The sequence below is a fragment of the Odontomachus brunneus genome, unplaced genomic scaffold (assembly GCF_010583005.1).
Source record: "Odontomachus brunneus isolate Ranch 3 - 2012 unplaced genomic scaffold, Obru_v1 Obru_scaffold_003, whole genome shotgun sequence".
Lineage (NCBI taxonomy): Eukaryota > Metazoa > Arthropoda > Insecta > Hymenoptera > Formicidae > Odontomachus > Odontomachus brunneus.
This window is the reverse complement of record NW_022639453.1, coordinates 1992302-2015647: the sequence shown is the minus strand read 5'-3', so window position 1 is coordinate 2015647 and position 23346 is coordinate 1992302. Positions and strand designations below refer to the sequence as shown.

Genomic DNA, 23346 nt, shown 5'->3' with positions numbered 1-23346 from the left:
TATATATATATATATATATATATATATATATATATATATATATATATATATATATATATATATATATTTAGAATATAAGAAACATTTATGACTTAACATTTTCGTGTAAAAGTTATATTAATTTTCCTAAACGGTATCTCTTACTTAAACTTAAAAAAAAAACGCTCAATATTTTGATACAAAAGCTTTCGACTTGAAATTTTAGGATAACAATTATGATTTTTTCTAAGAGCAAAAATACGAAAAATGTTGTATTTTTATAGCTTTAAAAGTTACACAATCGAATTCGTTGTTAAAATATTGTATGATAATTTCGGAATACCCTATTATAAAAAACAAAATCATGAATTTCTCTGTTCTCTTTGTAGGCGGCTTTAATAATGCAGGTACTGCAATTATCAGATGAACAAATTGCAATGCTTCCACCTGAGCAAAGGCAAAGTATTTTAGTACTAAAGGAACAAATTGCGAAAAGTACTCAGCGTTAATTAATTTCCATAAATCTTTAAATGTCTGTATAATAACAAAATAATTTTGGTAATAATATATGATATACTATCAATATATCAATTTCTACATGGAAATTTCGTGTTTTTATTACCCTTAACGTATTAAACGCACTTAACAGGCAAATCTTATGAATTTTTCTTGTATGGGATATACCCGTCTCATAAATCTTCAAATAATTTCAAATAATTTTTTACGATATGAAAAGTTACTGTGATGTTAAGTGTAGTTTGTCTAATGTTCAATTTTATTATAAAACTTACTGCTACAAAACTTACTGCTTATAAAGAAAAATAAAAGGAAATGGAAATGCTGTAAACATAAAATAGCAATAAACATAAAAAATCACAGTCAATTATGTGTGTACTTCAGTCTTCTTTGGACTTGTATTGATATAAACCATCGTCAATTAAGTGTGCATACAAAAGTTCTTGGCACATTTTGTCCTTGTATATTTCTGCTACCAATCTATCCCCATTTATTTCCTACAATAACGTTTAATTAATATATTTCTATATTAATTTTTCCAATAGATGGGTATACTAAACAAAACAAAAAAATACCTTAACTCTAGCCACTACTGCTTTGTTATATATTTCATCTAACTTTGATGCTAGTAAGTGAATATCGTTAGAAATAAAGTCAATATTCCAAAATTGACATTCTATAACCATAGTGGGCAATTCTACCCATTCTTTTTTCGGTACGCGCAAATCATGATTTCTGTAAGACATACATTGTTAAATCATTATAGATAAGACCCTCGTGTCATACAATTCACAAGTAAGAAATAAGATATACTAATATTTTCCTTACTTTGATTTAAGATCCAGTATCTTAGATTCATTATTACCATAATCAACATAGTGCAATATAAACTGAGTGTCTGAGGTTTCGTGATTTTGCAAGATAGTACATCTGTACCATCGATCATCGGTAAATTTTGCTATGCATGAAGTATCTGAAGAAAAAAAAAAATTAATTAACAATTATTATTTTGTCGGGGCGTTACTCTAAATGAATCCGCATAGCAATACATTCTTGTTGACTTTACTTGACAATTTGTAGCGCATTAATATGAAAGAAAAATCACGGTTGTGTTATTTAATTCACGGCTATTTAAAATATTTTATTGCGGATTATAACTCACTATCTTCAAAAGACTCGATTAACGGCTGAGAAGATGCATTCTCTTGTATGTCCAACATCATATTTTCATATTGCATATAGTAATTGTGTAATACCTAGAAGTAAAATATTTGTTATAATTATGCAATATCTGAGAATTGAAGACATATCGTCCGAATATTTGTTGAAATTTCTATTGTTATTATATTGTCCGAATGTAGATATGATAGATATAAATTCGTGTGCACTCACATCGGAGAACATGTCATCGTTGTTTTCCGCCAAACGTGCGTACGAGGTAGTGGGGTTTTTATTGAAATGTAATATCACCTCGATATATTCCGTATCTAACGGAATGTTCAATGGCTTGTATTCACCCAAGAAACTTTCTTCCGATAGATTCTGTGGCGTTGAGGAGATCACACAGTCGTCCATGGGAAATATATTTGATATAATGTCGATATCTACTATATTTTTGTCATACGCGGAATCCATCTCTATAAAACTGCCACTGATTACGTTTTCTTTTAACATAATATCTGACTTTTCTAATTCCAATGAAGATTTCTCCAAGGTGTCAGTGACCGCGTTATCAGAGCAATTTAATATCGAATCTGTCTCTTCGCAAGCTATTGCGTTATCCCAAGTCTGAGGTTGGATTTTGATTTTCATATTAAGGTGAGATTTTTGAATTTCGAGAAATCTAAGGAGGTCGCACTGTTGATCTATAAGCATTATCGATACCTGCAAAACACAACGAGTATGATGCTTATTCTCGCGCTTACTGACCACGGTGAAATTATTGTTATCTAATACTTTAAGTTAAAGATTTGTGTGTACTTAAACTAAGCATAGATATATTACTTACGACTAAATGCGTGGGTTCCCGCTGCATAACATACACTTTGATTTCATGTTCAACAAGAACTACGTGCACTCGATCTAAATCTAACCTTGTCCAGTTTCCATGTATGGATTCCTATTGTATATACAAGAAAAAAAATATTTGGAGAATCATTTAAAAGTGAAAAAGTAAAAGATAGAATTATAAGTAACTATGCTATCTAAAATAATAATAACTAAAGTCGTATTACCGGACTCAGGCCTTTGATGACGCATTTTGTACACTGAATAGGAATATGATCCATTGTAATATCCCTACTCACATTTTCGAGTTCACATTCTTCTTCATTTCCATAGTCAACAAATAATACCTGAAACATGAGACACGAGTTTCAGCAGATATCGTAAAACTCATAATAAATTAACGATTGTACTGTTTCTTACTTGCAATGTGATTTTATCGTTAGCTTGTTTTACCACTCGGAGTATTTTGCCGCGATACCACATTTTATCCTTATATCTTGCAATACATATGTCTCCTACTTTCCAATTTTTGTATATCTTGATTTTTTTGGACGCAATATACGTTTGCAATTTAGTCTCTATTAATTTGATTAAATCTAATAAAAACAAGAGACAAACACTTTAGAAAATAAAAAGTTAACAAGTATGACTTTTAAACTATATTGCTATAAAAACACATGACAATAAAATAAGATATTAAAGAAATATATAAATTGATTACTTTCTAAACTAAGGAGGAAATTTTGTATTGCTATATAAATAATTATATCGCTAACATGTCATATTACTATGTAATTAAAGCGACATACTATTCTTTATGGGGTACAAGTATACGGAACATTTGTTGTCCACGTTTGTTCCTATAGCGTGAAATACTGTTTCCTCTATTTCAACCGGTGGTAGCCAATCGGTTGCTCTTGCCGGTTGATCACTTTTCGATGTGCTAACGTCGCAGGGCTGATCCAACAAACTTTGATACGATGATAACAAGTCATCTATTTTGCAGTTAATTTTATGACAAGTCTCTTTGTTAAACCACTGCACGTTCTTTTCGTCACACGATATTAATTGTGTTTTTAGCAATTCTTGCTTAAATTCCGCAGCGCGAACTGCGATTGTTTTGTTGAAGTAACTGTCGTATTAAATTAAGGATCACGGTAAGTATCGGGAGATATATTGTATGTTACAAACTTAAATATCTGATGAGTGAATGAAATTAAATATTGACTTCACGTACTCTTTAATAGGCAAAACAACACCTTCATCTATCAGCATTTTGTTGATACAATTGATCTCTATTTCTGCCGGTAGCAACGGTCCTGGTACTTTTATCTGTTTTACCCAAAGTTCCACGGGTATCGCGTCCTCACAAGTGTCTTGCTGATCCTTAAAGCACATAATGTATATATAACTCAGCATACACCATGTCTTAATTATTATTAATATTTCACGACCAATATGTCTTTATTTGACGATTGTAATTGGCATGCAATTAATATAAAAGTTTAAGACAAACAACTCACGAATTTAGTAATGAAGAATTTGCGGCGTGAATTTTCACGTATAATATCAATCAATTTTGAAATGGATAATGACGGCCACGCGGACGATCCGCCACACGGCAGAATACCAGCCAACTTCACTTTAAAGCAATATGCGTGTTCCTTTGCAAACTGTTGATGCAAAACTTGTATTTCCTTCATCGTCACCGTCTCAGTAATGCCTATGTCGCAAAAGTAGACCAATATCTCCATCGGGGATCTTATCTCTTTGATCAGCGCACGGAAGTAGGCTTTGTCCTTGGCAGAGTACACTGCGTGTAGCGTATTGTTGCTGAAATTGTCTTGCGGCTCGGAGCAATAGTTATTGTAAAACTTTTGCATCGCCTCTATTAGATTCTCGTTTAACTTTTCGTGATCCTTTAGCGCAACGTAGATGCAGTCTGGTGCGACCACATGTTTGATGCACACCTCTGTCTTGAAAGGATCAGACATTTCTTCTTCGACGGATTTAGTATCAGACTCAAAATTTTCCGACGACGATTCTTTCAGATTATTGTCGAGCAATTTTGTTATATCAATATTATGCCGAACAACTTTTCTCTTAGACGGCTTGTTATATTCCCTGTTATATTAAAATGAAAAAGATAGATAATGATGATTTCGACAAGTAAGTTTAGAGTCTAAAATATTGAATCTATTTGTATAAAACATTTCGCATGACATGAATACTTTACCTAGCACCGATGACGCCTTTGGATTTTAATAGTTGGCTGACGTCCTCTTCATCAAGATTTACAAAACAGCTGTATCCATCTTTCGTCTTCTGTTTTGCGGTCACAGAGACACTTGAAGAGACACAATTGAAGATATTCAACAACGTATTGACAGATTCTGTCTTCCACGTTCCGTGGTCGTCGGGATTCACATATCTCAATGATATTTTTATCGCCTGAAATGAAGGAACAAATCGATAATCGATAATAATATTGGTCTATTATTATATTAAGATGTTTACTTAATTCTTGTATACGAAATAAAAAGTCTAGAGGAAATGATAAGTAAACATATCGCTTTATTATTATGTGAACCGTGACTCACCTGTGCCTTAAATAGAGCGTATTTGTACGGAATCGTCCGCAACTCATCGCAGTTCAAAATCAAAGTGTATCCTTTATCTATGAAAAAAACTTCGACACTATCTTCCGAAATTATTTTAACGATTTCGCAGCGGTGCCAAAAACCGTCCGTGTTTTGTGCTACACACGATAAACCTGTATATAATAAATTTAATAAAGAATAAATTTAGTTGAATATATCTCTCTTCTAGATAGAAATCTTAGACGAGATGATTGTTTAGATTTGCCATCTCTAATCGGTGTCAAAGATGACAATAATGCATTCTTAAGATAAAAATAAAATAAACGCCAACCACAAACAAATAACAGTTATTATTTTAAGATTTTTACATAATATTTATATACATAGCAGGAGGAGGGCGTACTAAGTGGCGACGGGACGTCGTTCGAGATCTGCGTACTTTTTCGTTCCAGAAAGAGAAAAATATCGAGAGCGCGGTCTTGCTAGAACTCGAATCCGGGTCTTTCGCTTGTCGGGCGACTGCTCTAAACTACTGAGTTACCTGACACTCCACGCTCACGACATTCTCCTCTCCCTAGATAACGCTCAGAGATGCCGTTCGGAAGCGACATCTCTGGCGCGATCCCGAGCGTACGGCGACTACAGAGAGAAACAATGTTACTGTACCAAATAGTACAGCTGTCAGTCTATCAAAGTCAAAGGTTGCTATCCTTTAAGACCTGTTGTCCATGTATGCCCGTCTCCACCGTTGTCCCTATATGATTGGAATAGTGTGGAAAGAGCTTTAAATATTATGTAAAATATAATTACATTATATTTTACATAATATTTACAGTTGTTTCCACACCATTCCAATCACACGTCAAATTAGATTAAATTTGATGATAACTTTTTCACAATATTATTGTGAGACATATAAGTTAGTGAGACGTTAGTGCTGATATAAGATTCGTGGCTATATCGATATGGTCGATAGAAATATTTATAATCGTAGGACTAACCTTTCTCAAGTTTACTGATAATATGTTTCGAAGCGTTGTCTTGGTAATATACTTTTAAATTATCCAGCAGTTTCGAAAGATTATCTTCCCATTGTCCTCTCTGGACGAATTTGCGCGAAAATAATGTAAAATAAAAATAAAGAATGGTACAATTTTAGAAAAAGAAATCGTATAAAATTTTGTGATATATTACTAAAGTCATTTTACCTTCAAAACGTAAATTTCAGCTGGAGACTTGACGTGGCTGATGGTAACTAATGTTTTCTTATTTAATATTAATTCTTCCTTAGTATATACGTTCGTGCTGCTCAATGAATGCATCTGCAAAGAGAAAAACTTAAATATTAATTACGTAATAGTTCTAATTATGAGTACAGTCCCAATTTCAGGCCAAAATTGGTTTATAATACATTAAGAAAATACACATTACATTTTATATTCTTTATATTGCCCTTATATCGCTTATATTAACTGCCATAATAGCCTTAACACGCGGCATAATCAAGTTATTAATATTTTCTATATACGTATATACGCATTATCAATTAATCGGCTAATCCAAGAAGCAGAAACAATGTGTCGAAATGTCAAGATACCGTGGAATGTGTCAAAATACTAGTAGTCTAAATAACATTGTATGCTAACGACTTGGTATTCAGTAGAAGTGAGCGCCTAGTGATTATTGCTTCTGACTGGTATGCATTCTTCTAGATCTATCAGGATCTAAAGATACACTACTACTAAACGCAAGCATCGTTAATGTTAATTTGACACATCGTTTCCGTTTCTTTGGGTGATCGACAAGTACAAATATAACATGACGCGCGTCTCACCGGAGCTGTCAAAGTATCATTACACGCATGTTCCATAAATATCATAGCATTACATATCGATTGTGGTCCCATGCTATTATTTTTTAAAGAGACGGTGCAAATGTCCACGTATAGCGTGTTCATATCCTGTTTTATGACGTGTATGAAAATCGAACTGAAACGCAAACGCATTTGTGATTAGTCGACTTGCACGACATGACAGGATCAACGTGACGAATCAGCAGTTTGGCCGATAACTTACGTTTCCTGCAACAACTTCGTGAAATCATTTATACTCTTCATTGTCCATAGGTTCTCTATAGGCATTATGCCGTATAAACAGCATCGAATCGCTTGCGGTGGTAACTTTAGATACTCCTTGGTGATGCTTCGTACTCTCGAGTCTGATACACGGGTTTCCTTGTAACCATGGTCAATGTAAAATATATCGTATGTTACTTGTGTGAACAATTCGTTCAATTTGCTATGCACATTCAACACACGTCCTCGGTACCAATTGTCATTTTCCACTTGCTTTACGATGCACATGTTGTCTGCAACAACAAGAGCTCGGTAATAGACGCGCGAGTGAGACTACGATGATAATTCAATCTCACGATCTTACTTTGGAAGAATTTAACCGGCGATTTCTTATTTTTCACTAAGGTTTCCGCGTACGCTCGCAAGTCCTCCTCAAATTGCGCGTATTCTGCCTTTAAGTCGAGATAGCGGACGTAGAATAATGATGGATTGGTGATACGTACTACCTCCACCTCTTGTCTGGTAATATCTTGCAGGAAAAAAGAATAGAATTTATTAGACTGAAGATTGAGGATCGAGCAGAGATCGACTTACTGTCTTTAGACGTCTTTTCGGCCACTTCCGCTGTAACTGTTGATTCGTTTGATGTGACCGATGTATTCAACGATTTGATCGTTTTTGATAAAGTCTGATTTAATATACCTGAAACATTTTAATGGGATTATATTAGTTACACGTAAGAAACGTCATTGAATATGTTATTCTAAACATCTCAATTAAATTATATGGAAATTATTAAGGGAAGTTACGTACACTGAGAGGAAAAATATCTAAAAAATAAGAAATATTTATTTGATGAATAAATAACATTTACTTGCAGTAGTATACATATTTTTATACTGAGATAAAATTTCTTTCAAATGAGAAAATATATTTAAATGTATTTAGTTTTCAAATATAATACGTAATAAAACATATTTTAATATATTTTACTAAAACCAATGTCTTTCATGAAAGCAATTGTTTATTCTATTTAAACAAAAGAATTTTGATTTAAGTAAATATATTATTAGTATTCGCCAAGTAAATATTTTTCATTTTTCAGATATCTTTTCTCTCAGTGTATCGTCTTAAAGTCTGAAGGTAAGTGCGTGTGAATTTTTTTGACATAGCATACACTGAGATCAGTGTCCCTTACTTATGATTGAAGGATTCTCCACTAAAGGTTCGATCTCGTGGTTCTCCGGCAACTCTTCCGTTCGTAAGAGTTTGTAGCGTGACATTTCTGGTATTTGAAGTACGTAATGATTTTTTAAGTATTCGATGAGCATTCCTTCATCGTCGGTAAACCTGCCAAAGAAAAATCTTGTGAGTAAAGTCGTTCGGCAATCGTCAACGTCGATGATAATGTGCTCTTCGCGAAGAAAAAAGAAATAAATTGCGCTTTCTCGGCACGGACATTTCTGTACTGACCGAGAAGTAAATTGAACATTTAACACGCAGAAAAAGGATCGGGAGGAAAAATACAGATGTGGCAGCTAAGATGTATCATTGAAATAAGAATATTAATGTCTTTGCTACAAAACCTATATTTCCTTATTTATTATTTAGCCATTTCAACTTATCACTACCAATTTACTGAAATGTAAAAATTTCTCCTTTCTCTTTTTCTGTTATAAATATTTACTTGAATGTTAAAACTTGAAGAAATTATATGGACATAATGTCACAAAACGACGAGGTACATCACGTGCGCGTCAACGTGTCATTTTGCACATCGACCCGAATGGCGCCTTTATTCGTTCAAACGACGTGGATATTTTCTGATTGCTCGGAGAACTTGCGACACGCGACTCGCCGATTGCCTTTGTCTTCCGCAAGCACGAAGCAAAATTGATCAGTGTATTACGGTACTCGCTGTACAAGCAAGTCAAAACTTTGTGGCTGAAGGAATGTCTCTGCTACACTCAGGAATTGCTCACAGTTAATTTGGGCGTTTTGTACTTTCGCATAAGGTGAGCAGAATCGGCGTAATCACATGTCACGATCGTCTCCCTATTCCTCCTCTTGTTAGACGAGGATCACTTTAATCAATCACTTACAATATCGCCTTGTCTTCAGTGCAATTATTGCGAATTAAGTGGCAAGGGACATTTGCCATCTCGCTGAGGACCTTTATTGCGTTTCTCATGTCCACTCTGTTGAAGTTCTCTTTCGTATAGCTAGCCAGCTGGAAAAAAAGAGTGTATTGAGAAAAATGTCATTCTATTATTCTGTGTGTACTATCAAAGTTGAACGTAAGTCACAACAAATATTTTTCTCTTCAATACTAAATAATCTTCAATAATAAATTAAATACTAGTAATAAATTAAAAGAATCGGCGAAATCTCGTGTCATTTATAGATAAATAAAAGAATGCACGCTTTGTAAGTAGCAAATAAACTAATTGCAATCCAATTATTTCCAATTGTAATTTTTATTTTTGGAAGGCGTACCCTCAGCGTCATGCTCAATTGCTCTTCCTGCTTTTGAAGCTGCAGATTGATCTGATTTAAATCATTTTTCTGACTGCTGCATGGGTGGTATAGTTGGTTCAGTAATTTCGCCTCCATATTTTGAAGGACACCGTGCAGGCGCGCGAAGTGCTTGGTGATTTTCGTCTCGACGTCCTTGCATTTTTCCGGCTCGTTCGCCGACATTAAAATCGATTTAAGCTTCTGGAACACGAAAAAATATACAGGCCGTTACTGTCGCGTTCGCTACTTGGTGCCATTTCGTCGCGATCTGCATAGCAGTTTTGTAGAGGCGCGAATGAAGAAAAACCTCTAACGAGCTAAATATTAGGTGAGTGAAAAAGTTCAAGTTCGGTTCTTTTCGTTCTTCGACAGTAAATCGACCGGGAAAATTTCACGATTCACGAGACCTTTCTTTGCACGATTACTTTTTTTGCTATGTAAAAAGTAACGTAGTTTTATGTTTTAGAAAACATACGATAGAGAAAGAGAGAAGAAGAGAGAGAAGAAGAGAGAGAAGCAAGAAAAAGAGAGACAGAGGTAGAGTAAGATTGTACGAATGTGCGGTGGAAATTCGCCAATAATACGCGTATTCATTCGCGCGTTCCAAACGCGGGAAAATATTATTGCGAGAGTACACCGTCACGAGACGAAGCTTGCAGTTGCGTGTTGCCTCGCCTACTACCTCCCCCTCCTCCTCCTCCACATCCTCCTCCATTTTCCTCGCGAGTCTCATTCAAATTCGCGGAGCCGTGTTGCCTCAGTAAACTCTTAGGTCGACACTTCGCTCTCGCGTGGACGCGGAATGAATCGGCGGAATCAACAAAGTGTACAGCATTATGCACTACCGCGTATATACCGCCCGGCGCAATTCCTTCCGCTCGTTGTCGCGAAAAGTCTCGATCTCCCCGTCGCGATTAACCGTTCATTTTACATCCGACATTCGTGCAATTACTAGCGACAAGAAGCCAACCAGTTTCACAATCAGCTCGAATGCTAATCCAACAGACTATACACGGAAAAAAAAGATTTGGTTGAATTAACCAAATATCTGGTCGAATATGAACGATCCAGAAATTCCGATTGAAGTAACCCGAATTCTGTTTAAGTTAACAAGATTTTTGGTATACTAACCAAACATGTCTGATTATTTAACCAGAGAGTAAAAGACATGTCTGTTAAATAACCAGACATGTTTGGTTAGTTTACTAAAAATCTTGTTAACTTAAACAGAATTCGGGTTACTTCAATCGGAATTTCTGGATCGTTCATATTCGATTAGATATTTGGTTAATTCTACCAAATCTTTTTTTCCGTATAGAAATTTTGACTAATTATCTCAAGTCAATTTAAAGAATCCTCTTTTAATATGCAGCACAGAATATACGGAAACAAACTAATTAATTTGAGCAATTTTGCAATCATATAGGGTGAACTCTCTAGTCTGGATCACCGAGTGAATGTCTTCATCCAGAATTGGAGAATGAATTTGGTGTATTCCACCGTGTAGAAACATATTCACTTCGATTGATTAATATCGATTTGTCGAATGATAGATCGATAGTTATGCGGAATTGAACATGCAGATGGCGTCGTTGTAGCGCGGCAACCACACCACGGCGCGAACTGTCGGCACAAATTACGCGGTCATTTTCGACCTTTTTGCATCGAGCAACCACCATTGACGCATCGATCAACATCGTTCCGCATTTTACACGTCTCTTATTTGCCAAAAGTGAGTCCCCTGCGGATGCAAGTGTCGGGAATGTCGAAATAACGATGTGCGATCGTCGTGTGAGACGTATCGGAATGTATTGTAAGTACATTATTTAGAGAATAATCTCTCCTCATATATCTCGGTATGTATAACCGGCGCTAGTGGCGATGTGTCGAGCCGGCATCTCTTGCTCTCTGAATTGGAGCAAAATTTCACTCGAAAAGTACAGTGACCACCGAGTGGTCACTTGAATTCGACGGATTTGTCACTCATAAAGCGAATTTTTCACTCTGAATCGTCGAGTATTCATCGAGTATAAATATTCTCACTCAAAATTGAAGAATAGATTTGGTATACTTCGCCGTCGGAGAAACATATTCAATCGATTGAAACATTCGCTCATATGGAATCAGCATCTTATGCGAGCTTCCGTGAAAGATTCTCTCGTGTGATTTTGAGTGCAATATTTTCGCACTTTCATGCTTCGAGTGAAAATATTGCTACTTTTTATTTTTTTATTTTGAGTGAGATTCCACTCCAATTAATTTAGAAAGTACTACGTAATTTACTTTGCGTGCACAAGTGCATGTACTTTCTTTTCCAAAAGGAATCTTTTCGTATATACTGAGAGAAAAAATAGCTAAAAAATAGTAAATACTTATTTGATCGGTTACATATTTATTTTTTAATCTAAATTCTTTTATTTAAATAGAATAAACAATTTTTTTCACGAAGAGCTAAGGTTTTTTAAGATATCAAGAAAATATATATTTTCTCATTTAGAAAATATTTTATATTAGTATAATAGGTTATATATTAGCATTCACTAGTAAATATGTTTTATTTCTTAGATATTCTCTCTCTCTCTCTCTCTCTCTCTCTCTCTCTTCTCTCTCTCATACGTATACATATCATAATAACGATAATCTTTCATTCGCGAGTTCTCTCACCGATTTGAAATCGATTTTCCATTACTGTTAACGAAATGGCACGATATGCGATGTACATTCCGATTTAATTAACGACATCGACGCATCAAGATTACGTGTATCGCAAAAAGCTACTGTCATCTTGTTTCATTGAGCAATTGATACAACATATGCGTGATTCGCCACGATAGCAACGCGTTCTTCTGCGCTTTCAATTTGCGTGCTGTAATCGAAAGCAGCACGTGAAAATGTAGTGTCGAACGACGAAAGCGTAGCTCGCTTGAATGAAGAGACGCGGATGACCGTAGACAAAGAGTTGCGCTCGCTCCGAGTCGCGAGAGAAAGCGACGAACTTCATTTTAATAAATACGTGACACAATTTCCATTCACTCAAGCGGGAAAATAATACATACGTATTAAACTAAAAAAAAAAAAAGAAAAGAGCAACTATAGTTTTTTATCAATCGACCAACTCATCATTTTTAAGACGTAGAAGCATGGTTCGAAGGAACCGTGCTGAAATAATGATTTTGTTGAAAATAATTAATTACACACAATAATTAGCTATAATAATATTCCAAATAATCAGTCCAATGAATAATTACATACACCTCCATAAACTCTCCACAAACAGTTTTAGTCGAAACAACTCAAAAATCGAGTTAAATAAATTCAATGTCAGACTTGCACGTGGCAAACTAATTGCCCCGATTTTTACAGCGAAATCTTCTTCTTTTGTTAATTACCTTTTCACGCAGAACGAGTTTAAAATGTTAGTTGAGTTCACCCAATACATCGATCGTATTTGATCAATTGACCTGATTTTCCCTCAAATCCCTTCTGACTCGATCACAATTGATGCAATAAAATTCGCGCAGCCCTGAGACTTGCTTCTTTTTATTTCTCCTCGAGCTCGAACTCGTTCATCAGGTTCGAAGGCTCCAAGCACGGAGGAGACAAGGTGTGTCGCGATTCGTCGTCGTCGTCGTGAGCCGGCCAGAAGGTCGGTACGGTCGCGAGTCGCCTCGAGGAGGATTCCTTCGCGAAGGGAAAGAAACCGGCCGCCTCCTCCTCGCCTCGTGATCGGAGTCGAGGAGAGAGACTGGAACGGAGCTGGGTTGGAGCGGAGTGTGCTGGTGGTGCCGAGGCTAATACCTGGCCGCGAACAAGCGAACGAGCCTTTCCTCAGTCTTTCACGTCCCGAGCGACCGGTCGGATTGCCGAACAGACGCAACACACGCACCGTTCTCGGCGACCGGCGCGAGTTTCGCTCGCACGACGTCGTCCCGCACCGTGCGGATTTCCGTGCACGCGAGTGTGCGAGCGAGTCGACGACAGGGGACGGAGTGGAATCGAGACGATGTGTGCCACGCGATCCGTCAACAACGCGTAGAGACGTGCAGCCGCCGTCGGTGGGTGCTGGTGGATTCGCCCTGGTGGACCCGCCCCGAGAGGAGGACGGTAGAAGCGGACGAGGGGCAGGGGAGAAGAGGGATATAATATGAGGCTCCTCTGCGTGGCGATTGCCATCGCGAGTGCAGCGTTTCTCTTGACAATTGCCGGTGAGTCCCGCACTGTTCTCTCCCGTTCGCACGCACGCCCGAATTACGAGCGGCGTCCCGCAGCCGTTGTTGCAAAAACCGCGTCGTTATTAATAAAGATCGTGGGTATCTTCACCGATTGTCTTCTCTCGCTCCAGCTTACGCCAACACGTCAGTCGCTTCGTTAGGGACAATCGCAGCATATCTTGTCTCGGCCTAATTAAATTGCAACTACAAGTTGAATTGATTGGAATTTCAAGCGAAAGCACAGCCAACGTGATTCTTGAGTCAACCTCCTCACCCGCGCGGCCCTACCCCCAATTTGTCTCTCACGACCTTCGTCGATTCGGCACGATCGCTTCGCGGGATCGCGACAAAAAGTCGTGTGCGTTTGCACTTTGTATCGTGAATTGTCCGCGCGCCCGCGGCGAGAGTGAACAGACCTTCGCAGGAACGGGATCGCGAAGGCCACCGTTCTTCCTCTAATTAAATGGAGACTGTTGATCGCCTTCGGACGCGATCCGCGGGCGCGTCTTCGTTTACGGCCAACTCAATTTCCCAGCTCGGCAGAGCAAACCGTGCCGATATCTGCTCGTCTACTCTCGCCTGACCCCCCCGTCCTGCTCCCGCTGTCTGTGCCTCCCCTTTGCACTGTTTGCGCAGCATAATTAACGCAGCATCGCGAAGACGTTAAAGGAACTTCTCTACGGCTGATTTATCAGGTTAAACAAGACCACGGCCGCACGCTGCGGGTAGGACAACTCCAATTCGACGGTGATTTACTCTCTCAAAATTTCCCTTGGGGAAGGAATGTAATTTTATGTATTTATAACCGATTATTACGCATGTATAGGGTGTTATTTTTCCCCCGTCCACTAAATACATGGCGTTATTTCTCGTGAAAATTTGAGTCGAAAAATATCGAGCGAAAATGTCGAGATGTCGGAAGTTTACGAAATACAAGCGATCAAAGAAACAAAACTTTTCGCAAACTACACCAAGAAAAAAATATTTAAAAATTAACAAGTATTCATTAGGTGGGTACCATTAATATATTTACTTAAATATTGGGAGTGTGCATTAATTTTAAGGGATTTTTTGGTAAAAATACAGCTTTATTGTAAGAAAATGGTTACAAATTGATCATTCAAAATATTGTCTATCACTAGCCACTACTTTTTCCCATCTTTCTGGTAATAGGTGGATTCCACGTAAAAAGAACGACACATCTTTTGAGGCTATCCACGAATCAACCCATTTTTTGGTATCCTCATAAGAATGGAAGCGCTGCTCAGACAGGCCATGAGTCATCGATCGAAATAGGTGGTAATCGGAAGGAGCAATATCTGGAGAATATGGCGGGTGTAGTAGGACATCCCAGTTAAGCGCTTCTAACGTTTCCTTGACCAGTTTCGCAACATGTGGCCGAGCGTTGTCGCGCTGGAAAATCACTTTGTCGTGTCTACTCGCGTAATCTGGCTGTTTTTGCTTCAATGCTCGGCTCAATTGCATCAATTGTTGTTAGTAGCGTTCCCCAATAATAGTTTCGTTGGGTTGGAGCAGCTCAAAATACACTACATGCAGTTGATCCCACCAAATACAGAGCATGAACTTGGCGCCATGAATATTCGGTTTGCCGTCGATGTTGATGGTTCGCCTGAGCTGCACCATGATTTTTTGCGCTTTGGATTATCGTAGCATATCCATTTTTCATCACCCATCACGATACGATGCAAAAAACTTTTTCTTCTGTATCTTTGAAGCAACAATTCACAGGTCATTTTGCGTCTTTCGACGTTCCTCGGCTTCAACTCGTACGGCACCCAATTTCCTTGCTTTTGAATCATTCCAATGGCCTTCAAACGTCTGGAAATCGTTGATCGATCAACATTTAATGATTCTGCAAGTTCTTCTTGTATTTGACTCGGGTCTTGATCGAGTAAAAGCTTCCACTTCCTCATCTTTAAACTTTTTCGGCTGGCCTGGACGTTCCTTGTCTTCCGTGTCAAAATCACCTTTTTTTATAGCGTCGAAACCAGTACTCACATGTTGAAATCGATGGAGTATAATCACCATAAGCTTCCGACAACATTCGTTGACTTTCAGCAGCACTTTTCTTCAAATGGAAACAAAAAAGCTAAGCTTCCTGCAAATTGCGTTTTGTTGGCACAAAATTCGACATATTCAATGCTCAAAAAAACAATGTTGTTTACACTTCGGCAAAATAACACATACTGAAAACTAAAGCCACATGATGGTGCTTTGACATGAAGGTAGCAATAATATGGCCCGATGCGATATAGTACTAGTTACACTATCTCTTGAAAGTACTTTAAAATTAATGTACACTCCCAATAAAAAGAATGTTGATCAGCTTACAACCGACTGCAATGACTGTAATCCACCGTCGCTGTAAATATACTACTGTGTCCAAAAAGTAAGACCAGTTTTCAATTTAAATCGCGCGGGTAAACCGCACATCATAAATATTTTTTTTCTAAGTTGGCAGCATTGTGACAGACATTTGTGACAAATTTCATGTCAAAACATTCATTACTTTTTGCTCTACGCTTGGTTTTGTACGCTAAAAGTGTATTCGGCGATTTTTACAATGTCTAATTATATTGAGCAAAGAAGTTGCATTAAATTTTGTTTGCGGAATGAAATTTCGGGTGCAGAAACGTTCAGGATGTTGTAGAAAGCCTTCGGGGACCATGCTTTGTCGGAAAGGAATGTTTACAAGTGGTATAAACAGTTCAAAGAAGGTCGTGAAAGTGTTGAAGACGAAGAGCATTTCGGACGACCATCAATCTCTACCGATGAACAACACGTCAAGAAAATCGAAGAACTTGTGCTTGCTAATCGTCGAATGACTGTTAGAGACCTTGCTGATGCTGTAGGTATTTCGAAAGGATCTGCCAATACCATTTTGAAAGATATTTTGGGCTTGAAACGTCTTGGTTTTTGCATCACGATAATGCACCTTCTCACATTGCACTCGTTCTTCGTGACCTTTTCGCCAAAAATTCGATCCATATCGTTCCACAACCACCGTATTCGCCTGATTTAGCACCGTGTGACTTCTGGCTATTCCCGAAACTCAAAAGACCACTGCGGGGAAATCGTTTTGAGACGATAGAAGAGATACAACGTGAATCGCTACGCGCTCTGAAAGCCATCCCGGAAGGCGACTTTAATTCTTGTTTCGAGGACTGGAAAATACGTTGGCATAAGTGTATTGTGTCGGGAGGGGATTACTTTGAAGGCGACGAAATAGATTTGGAAGAATAAATAAATATTTTTTGAAATAAGTAAAAACTGGTCTTACTTTTTGGACACAGTAATATTCACTCAAATCGATTGGGGCATTCGCTGATGTAGTCACAATCCGCTCTGAGCTTGAATGAAAAATATTCACTCTTGCGACTTCGAGTGGCAGAATTTTCACGGTTACTTCGGCTATAAAATACCGCCGCTTTTCACGCGTTTTGAGCAAGATTTCGCTCCAAAAACTTCCGAGAGTACGATCCCACCATCTGCGGGGCGTCGGAGCGCCCGATCGACTCGAATCCCCGAGGGTGACGAATAAACAACGTTAATAAAAATGAAAGATATTCAATCGGCCGAATCGATTATCGGAGAGAGCCGCTCTTCTGCCGTTGGTGATGGTGGTCACGATCTCTTTGTCGCTTTTATTCCCGTCGTTCGCGACGGAAACGTTCGTGGACGTTGTCGTTGGTCTCGTTCGCGGTCCCTTCTCCTTTTCACCCCGCCGAGATCTTTTTATTTATCTACGTGTTCCCTCCCTCTCTACTTTCTGCGCCAATGCGCCATCCTCGATACGTGGATATGATGGACAATAAAATATATCGCGCGCTAAAAAGCAATAACCGCTCGCGCGTGTGTCGCAAAAAATCGGCTGCTTGGCGGTAAAGGCGGTGCGTGGTTTTACGTTCAGTTCTCGTTGCCGCTGCTTCGTCTCCAGCTCTCTCTCTCTCTTTCTCTCTTCTCCTCGGGTTTTTTCTCCCTTTTCCACCCCCGTTTCTCGTCTCCTTTATTTTTATCATCCGTTGGGCATGACATCGATCGAAAACGAGGAACGACGCTAAAGGACAGCAAAAGGAAAAAAGGGAAGCGACTGAGGTCGGAACGGTCGACGCGGCGGACAGACACGGCGGAGGGACGGAAAGAGGGGTGGATGGAAGTAATACGGCGGGCTTTTTCTGAAAACAAACCCCCGCCGGACATCATCTCAATTACCGCTCGAACATTCCTCTCCAAAGGCGAATCCAGAGGATCTCGACCTTCCTATCCTTATTTCGCGAGCACGTCTCGCGCGTTGCCGCGCTCGTTGCGAAAGCTCGTTGCGAGCAGCACGACAGTACCCCGGACGAATCAAAATTCCGGTAAAAATCGAGCGGGATGCAAAAAGCGTCTGGGACCTTCCGCGCCTTCTCCTCGACGCACTCGCTCCCTAATTGCGTTAATTAAATTTGGATTTACGCATTTATCATATCCCAGATCGAGGACAATCTTCTGAGGTTACTCGTCGTGATGATGAAAATAATTCCGATCGGAAACAATAAGCTCACGTCACAACCCAAGTAGGAATCGTATACGTTTCGCCAATACGGAAAAATGACCCGATACTGGGTCGATACCGAAAAGCGGATGTCCAGTTTTGGTACTGACTTAGTACTGAGCCTAATATAAAAAGAACGGTATTATTGGTACTGGCTTCGTACTAAGGTTAGGTACTGGATAATCGTACCGTACGTATACTGGAGCGTTACCGAAAAGTGTTTGTCGTTTTCGGTACTGGCCCAGTATTTAAAAAGTATTATTAGTACTATTGGTATTATTGGTACTGGCTTCGTACTAAGGTTAGGTACTGGATAATCGTACCGTACGTATACTGGAGCGTTACCGAAAAGTGTTTGTCGTTTTCGGTACTGGCCCAGTATTTAAAAAGTATTATTAGTACTATTGGTATTATTGGTACTGTTGGTACTATTGGTATTATTGGTACTGGCTCTGTTCGTAGAATAAGTACTGAATACCCAAGTAAGAATTGTACACAAACTGCCAATAGAGGATATTGGGTCAGTATTATACCGGTACCGAAAAACGAACGATACCAATGTCCTTTATGAGAAAACGGAAGAGGTCACTAACGCAAAAGATAGCTAGATAGCTCAGTGGTAAGAAGTGGCTTGCTTAACAAGCGGAAGACTCGAGTTCGACTGGTACAGTACTGATTTTCAGTACTGGTTTACTGGTACAATACTGATTTTCGGTACTGTGACAGTACTGTGTTCCGATACTGGCCCTTTTCTATCATCCCATTATCACACCAATACTAAATCCGTACTGGCATCCGTACTATGCCAGTAACGTTTACCATAAATCGGTATTGGGCCACTTTGATGCCAGTAATAAATTCTTACTTGGGAATTCATAAATAACATTGTCATGTTATTCAAAAGAAGAAATTTGGTCGGATTAACCAGATGATGTCTGGTGAAATATGAACGAACCAAAATTCCACTTTTAGTTACCACAATTCTGTGTTCAAATTAAAAAAATGTCTTCTTTTTAGCTGAATTGTCTGAACTAGTGCAGATTGGTGCAATAAATTTGAGTGAGAAGAATTTTGTTTCTATTGATTTTAACCAGCTTGAAACAGTTGCAGGTCTTCTAGCCAGAAATTTGAACGGAATTCTGGTAACTTCAAGCAGTTCGTTCATATTTCACCGGACATTTGGTCTCAATCCAATCGAATCTTTCTCCCCGTGTTGGGAATCATAGCGTTAGCGTAGTCATCGGCGCAACATCTTCTTCGTGTATACACGTTAAGTTGCCATTTATAGACCGTGATGGAAAGTGTAGACCAACTGGGCGCGTGCCTAGTTGGTCTCGGCGTGAGACGGACCCTGAACGACACGGCGTCTACGAGAAGAAAGAAGAAAAAGGATAAAAAACGAAGGAAAGAAGCGGGATCCTCCGTAATCGATTCGAAAGGCGTTCCACCTCGAGCTGTTTACTCGAGGGCGATCTAGATGGAGAGAAACATCGCTCAAGGATCTCTCAATCTCTCAACCTCGATCTCTTTAGGATGATTGAGTGAATCCATCGCGACGCGGCTCGCGCGTGATCAACAGGATAATAATTAATCAAACCGCGGGCTACGCGGAGGAGCGTCATCAACTTCCATCAGTTAACATCTATAAATTTCTCTCGGGATTCTCGTTGACGACTGCAGTACGCGACTAGCGCGTTCGCTTTGCGCTTTGCGCGCTACAAAATACAATTTTTGAGCCTTGCCGGTCGAATAAATTCGCACGCGCTCTAAATCATCGCGGCAGGCTCGCTCGGCCGTGTGCTCGCCGTAAAACCGTGGCGTTTAAAGCGCGCACGCACGCAACGTAATACGACCTGAATTCTGCCCCTCCTGTAGTGTACCGTGCAGATTTGTCCCGCCTAGGAGTGTTGTTTGTTGCCCGGGCGTTGCGAAACCGGCTTTTAGAATATATCAAGAACGCGGCGGCCATTTGGCCATTTGTCTATTTCGCATGGTTTTGTTTGTCCCGGCCTGATAACGAATCGCGCGACCAGCGCGGGATTAGCTTCTCGCGGGGAATAATATTCCGCCGGGAAACCCGAAAGAAGCCGGCTGTGAATGCAACTACTCGGCAAGATTATCCGATTCGCGTAATTCCCTTTGCACCTTTCGCGACAATAACCCTCGAGTCGTGCCGGGTCATTATGGACCGACGTCGGAAGCTCAGCAAAGCTTGGATCAGCGATAATCTGTGGCTCTTCCCACCCATCAAAAAATTCGTCCCGCGAATTCCAGGTGGCGATCCTGCACGTTGAGCGCTGATCGGCCTGCCGCCGGAATATCTCGTCGTTTTCGCGACTCCTACAATAATTCATGGCATTCGCGCGAGCTTCCTTCTCGGCCATCCCCTACGAATCTTCGGGTCCCGAAGGAAGGGACGATCGATCCGAGGTACGAAGTTATCTGGACTTGATTATGCACCTTTAGTGTATATATCCGGTTGTATAATAATAATCACGTCGCCCCCATATAATGCATCGTGCGAAGCTTGCTGAAAACGTAATGTCTTCCATAGCGCGAAATGTCCACCGACAATAATGAATAAATTGTACTACCTCGCATTTCGGCCGCATGCAAATTGTCCGCGAACGACCGTCGCGCCGAATTGCAACCGTGCTGTTTTTCCCGTGTGATTACTGCGGCTCAACTAAAGATCCGTCCCGTGATTCTGATCAGGTTGATCCCCCGGGCAGTTACTTAACTTTGTCCACGACTCGACCGAAGAAAGTCTCATAGATCGCACTTCCATCTGTGACTTGTCATTCAAACGTAACGAAAACGACGATTTTTTAAACGAATCGTGACAAGACGACGAGAGAAGTGGGTCGTTCTTACAACAACGCCAGAAGTGCGAACAATGCCGGGTATAATCGCGCTGTTGAACGTAACCTCGCGCGGCTCGACGGGATTCGGATCTCTTCTCCGGGCGATTCGCGGTCGTGACGACGGCGAATTCCATTTCGACATCGCGCCGAACGACGACGATAATGCAGAATGGGCGCGTGGTGATCCGGCTTGGCTGTATTCAGCGCATGTAAACGCGCGTGTATTAATGACGCGAGGGTTCTTGCTTGCGCCACGCTCCGCGGCCGCGCGAGAGATCGAGCATGACAATAAAGCGGCGGGGAAATTCGAAGTCGTGAGGCGAGTTATGAATTAAGTTGCTCTCTTGGCTGTCGCGGTTCGCGGGGCAGGTGGGGAAAAAGGCGGTCGCAGCCTCCTTCGGCTTGCCGAGGCACGTGGGAGTTTTCCATTCGCGAGTCCACGTGCGAACGCAGAATCCGCGGCAGCGCGCTCGCTGCTGTTGACAGATCAGCTGCTGCACGGCAATACGAGATGCAATCGACGTGCAATATGTGCAGAAACGAATTCAGACAATGTGCGAGAAAGAGACCGTGGAGAATGTTCCTGAGGACGTGTGCCAGATTCCCGTGACACCGTTTAGACGGCTTTTAGCAATAATTCCGCGAGAATCTCGCGTCGCCCGACAGAATTGTCAAGTTGGCTGTGGTAATTGGAAGATGAGAAGCTCCTTCGAAAAAGGATTCATTAAATCGTGCTTCTGCGTCCGCCTCAGTACCTCGAGAGAGCTCGAGCTTGCGAGCTTTCTGAATTATCTTCTTCCCCAAACCCTTCGCGCTTTCAAGACACCGTGACGACGTTGAAATTTCTTTTTATAAGACTCAGAAAACGCGCTGACTTTTAAATCTGAATCTGAACTGCTGGCTAACTGATCTGAAAGGCGCTCTCGTACGATTTTTGAAGTTTCGTGAGAAATTTTCAAGTAAGTTTTATATAAGAATATAAAATTATCCTTCTATTCTAAATTATTCGCACTAACGTTCAGCGCACGATTCTTATCGGCTTTCCATTTCCCTCAATATGCTCGCGTTCCACGCGAGATAGCGCGATTTGATACATATAGAAAAGAAGGGTTAAACCGCGCTTTCTTTGGAGTCCTCGTCTCGCGGATGACAAACGCAGAGAAGAGAACTATCCTTTTCGCTCGAATCCTTCGCAGCTGCACTGAGCCTGATCTACAATATGTTCTTTGCCTCCTGTTTCTTGTTCTTTATCTTTTTCCGGTTTATGGAATAAGATGTAAGTCAGAAAGAGATGAAGAAAAAGAAACAAGGGGCAAATAGCAAATTGCAGATCACAGACTTCACTCTCCCTTCTTTGCGTGCGTCGCGAACTTCACGCGGCGTAACGCACAACGCGATATATCAACGGTATGCAAAAAAGAATGCGCTCCAATTATTCCGCCAGGATCCCCTTGGCCCCCCGTCCATCAGACTGTCTGTCTGCCTATCTGTCTGTGCACGGCACGGCCGCGGAGAGAAATCTATTTCCATTACAGTCGTGCCGCGTGCCCATACATATTTCATCTTTTCATCTATCAGGCCGGCCGCGGCCAGTCTTTGAGGTATAACGATCGATGACGCCGTTGCAAATATTATTTTATGGGCGTCGGCCAGGCGTGCGCGCCAGCGTGCTTTCCCGAGGCGTCGATTCGGGAGATCGATGCCGGGCTCGTGATTGCTTGTCAAAATCAGTTAGAGGAGTTATTCATTTCGTGCCGCGGCGCCTAATAAACATATTCACGACGACTTGCCGGCGCGCCATTGTGAATATGAATAAGCAAGCACGCGTGCGTCGCGCCATATTATTCATGACAATTATTAGCAATAATTAATCTGTAATCATAATAGATAATACCGGTTTTCATTATTACTATACGAATAACCAATTCGGAATTTATAATTATCAATCCTTTTTTTAATCGATACACACTATTCTCTCTCTCTCTCTCTCTCTCTCTCTCTCTCTCTCTCTCTCTCTCTCTCT

General features: G+C 40.1%; 3 protein-coding genes across 5 annotated transcripts in view; 2 read left to right on the top strand and 1 right to left on the bottom strand.

Moving 5' to 3' along the window:
• LOC116844588 (cleavage stimulation factor subunit 2 tau variant) overlaps nucleotides 1-584 on the top strand; it is a 3723-nt gene extending 3139 nt beyond the window's left edge. For all 3 annotated transcript variants that reach the window (XM_032816351.1, XM_032816341.1, XM_032816359.1), the window contains one exon: nucleotides 369-584. In XM_032816351.1, the coding sequence (XP_032672242.1) occupies nucleotides 369-488 (120 nt within the window). In that variant the 3' untranslated portion in view covers nucleotides 489-584. The remainder of the gene's footprint in view (nucleotides 1-368) is intronic.
• Nucleotides 585-726: 142 nt separating this feature from the next.
• Nucleotides 727-23346, bottom strand: part of LOC116844440 (RING finger protein 17) — a 278692-nt gene continuing 256072 nt past the window's right edge. Inside the window, exons 6-27 of the mRNA XM_032815947.1 lie at nucleotides 9673-9894; nucleotides 9279-9406; nucleotides 8375-8526; nucleotides 7771-7878; nucleotides 7541-7705; nucleotides 7178-7469; nucleotides 6937-7090; nucleotides 6311-6424; nucleotides 6104-6203; nucleotides 5103-5275; nucleotides 4739-4953; nucleotides 4026-4626; nucleotides 3740-3888; nucleotides 3312-3634; nucleotides 2923-3098; nucleotides 2730-2849; nucleotides 2504-2614; nucleotides 1888-2379; nucleotides 1658-1751; nucleotides 1324-1468; nucleotides 1071-1230; nucleotides 727-992 (exon numbers count right to left, since the gene is read on the bottom strand). Of these exons, the coding sequence (XP_032671838.1) occupies nucleotides 876-992; nucleotides 1071-1230; nucleotides 1324-1468; nucleotides 1658-1751; nucleotides 1888-2379; nucleotides 2504-2614; nucleotides 2730-2849; nucleotides 2923-3098; nucleotides 3312-3634; nucleotides 3740-3888; nucleotides 4026-4626; nucleotides 4739-4953; nucleotides 5103-5275; nucleotides 6104-6203; nucleotides 6311-6424; nucleotides 6937-7090; nucleotides 7178-7469; nucleotides 7541-7705; nucleotides 7771-7878; nucleotides 8375-8526; nucleotides 9279-9406; nucleotides 9673-9894 (4311 nt within the window). The 3' untranslated portion in view covers nucleotides 727-875. The remainder of the gene's footprint in view (nucleotides 993-1070; nucleotides 1231-1323; nucleotides 1469-1657; nucleotides 1752-1887; nucleotides 2380-2503; nucleotides 2615-2729; nucleotides 2850-2922; nucleotides 3099-3311; nucleotides 3635-3739; nucleotides 3889-4025; nucleotides 4627-4738; nucleotides 4954-5102; nucleotides 5276-6103; nucleotides 6204-6310; nucleotides 6425-6936; nucleotides 7091-7177; nucleotides 7470-7540; nucleotides 7706-7770; nucleotides 7879-8374; nucleotides 8527-9278; nucleotides 9407-9672; nucleotides 9895-23346) is intronic.
• LOC116844605 overlaps nucleotides 11376-23346 on the top strand; it is a 102936-nt gene continuing 90965 nt past the window's right edge. Inside the window, exons 1-2 of the mRNA XM_032816383.1 lie at nucleotides 11376-11506; nucleotides 13267-13898. Of these exons, the coding sequence (XP_032672274.1) occupies nucleotides 13838-13898 (61 nt within the window). The 5' untranslated portion in view covers nucleotides 11376-11506; nucleotides 13267-13837. The remainder of the gene's footprint in view (nucleotides 11507-13266; nucleotides 13899-23346) is intronic.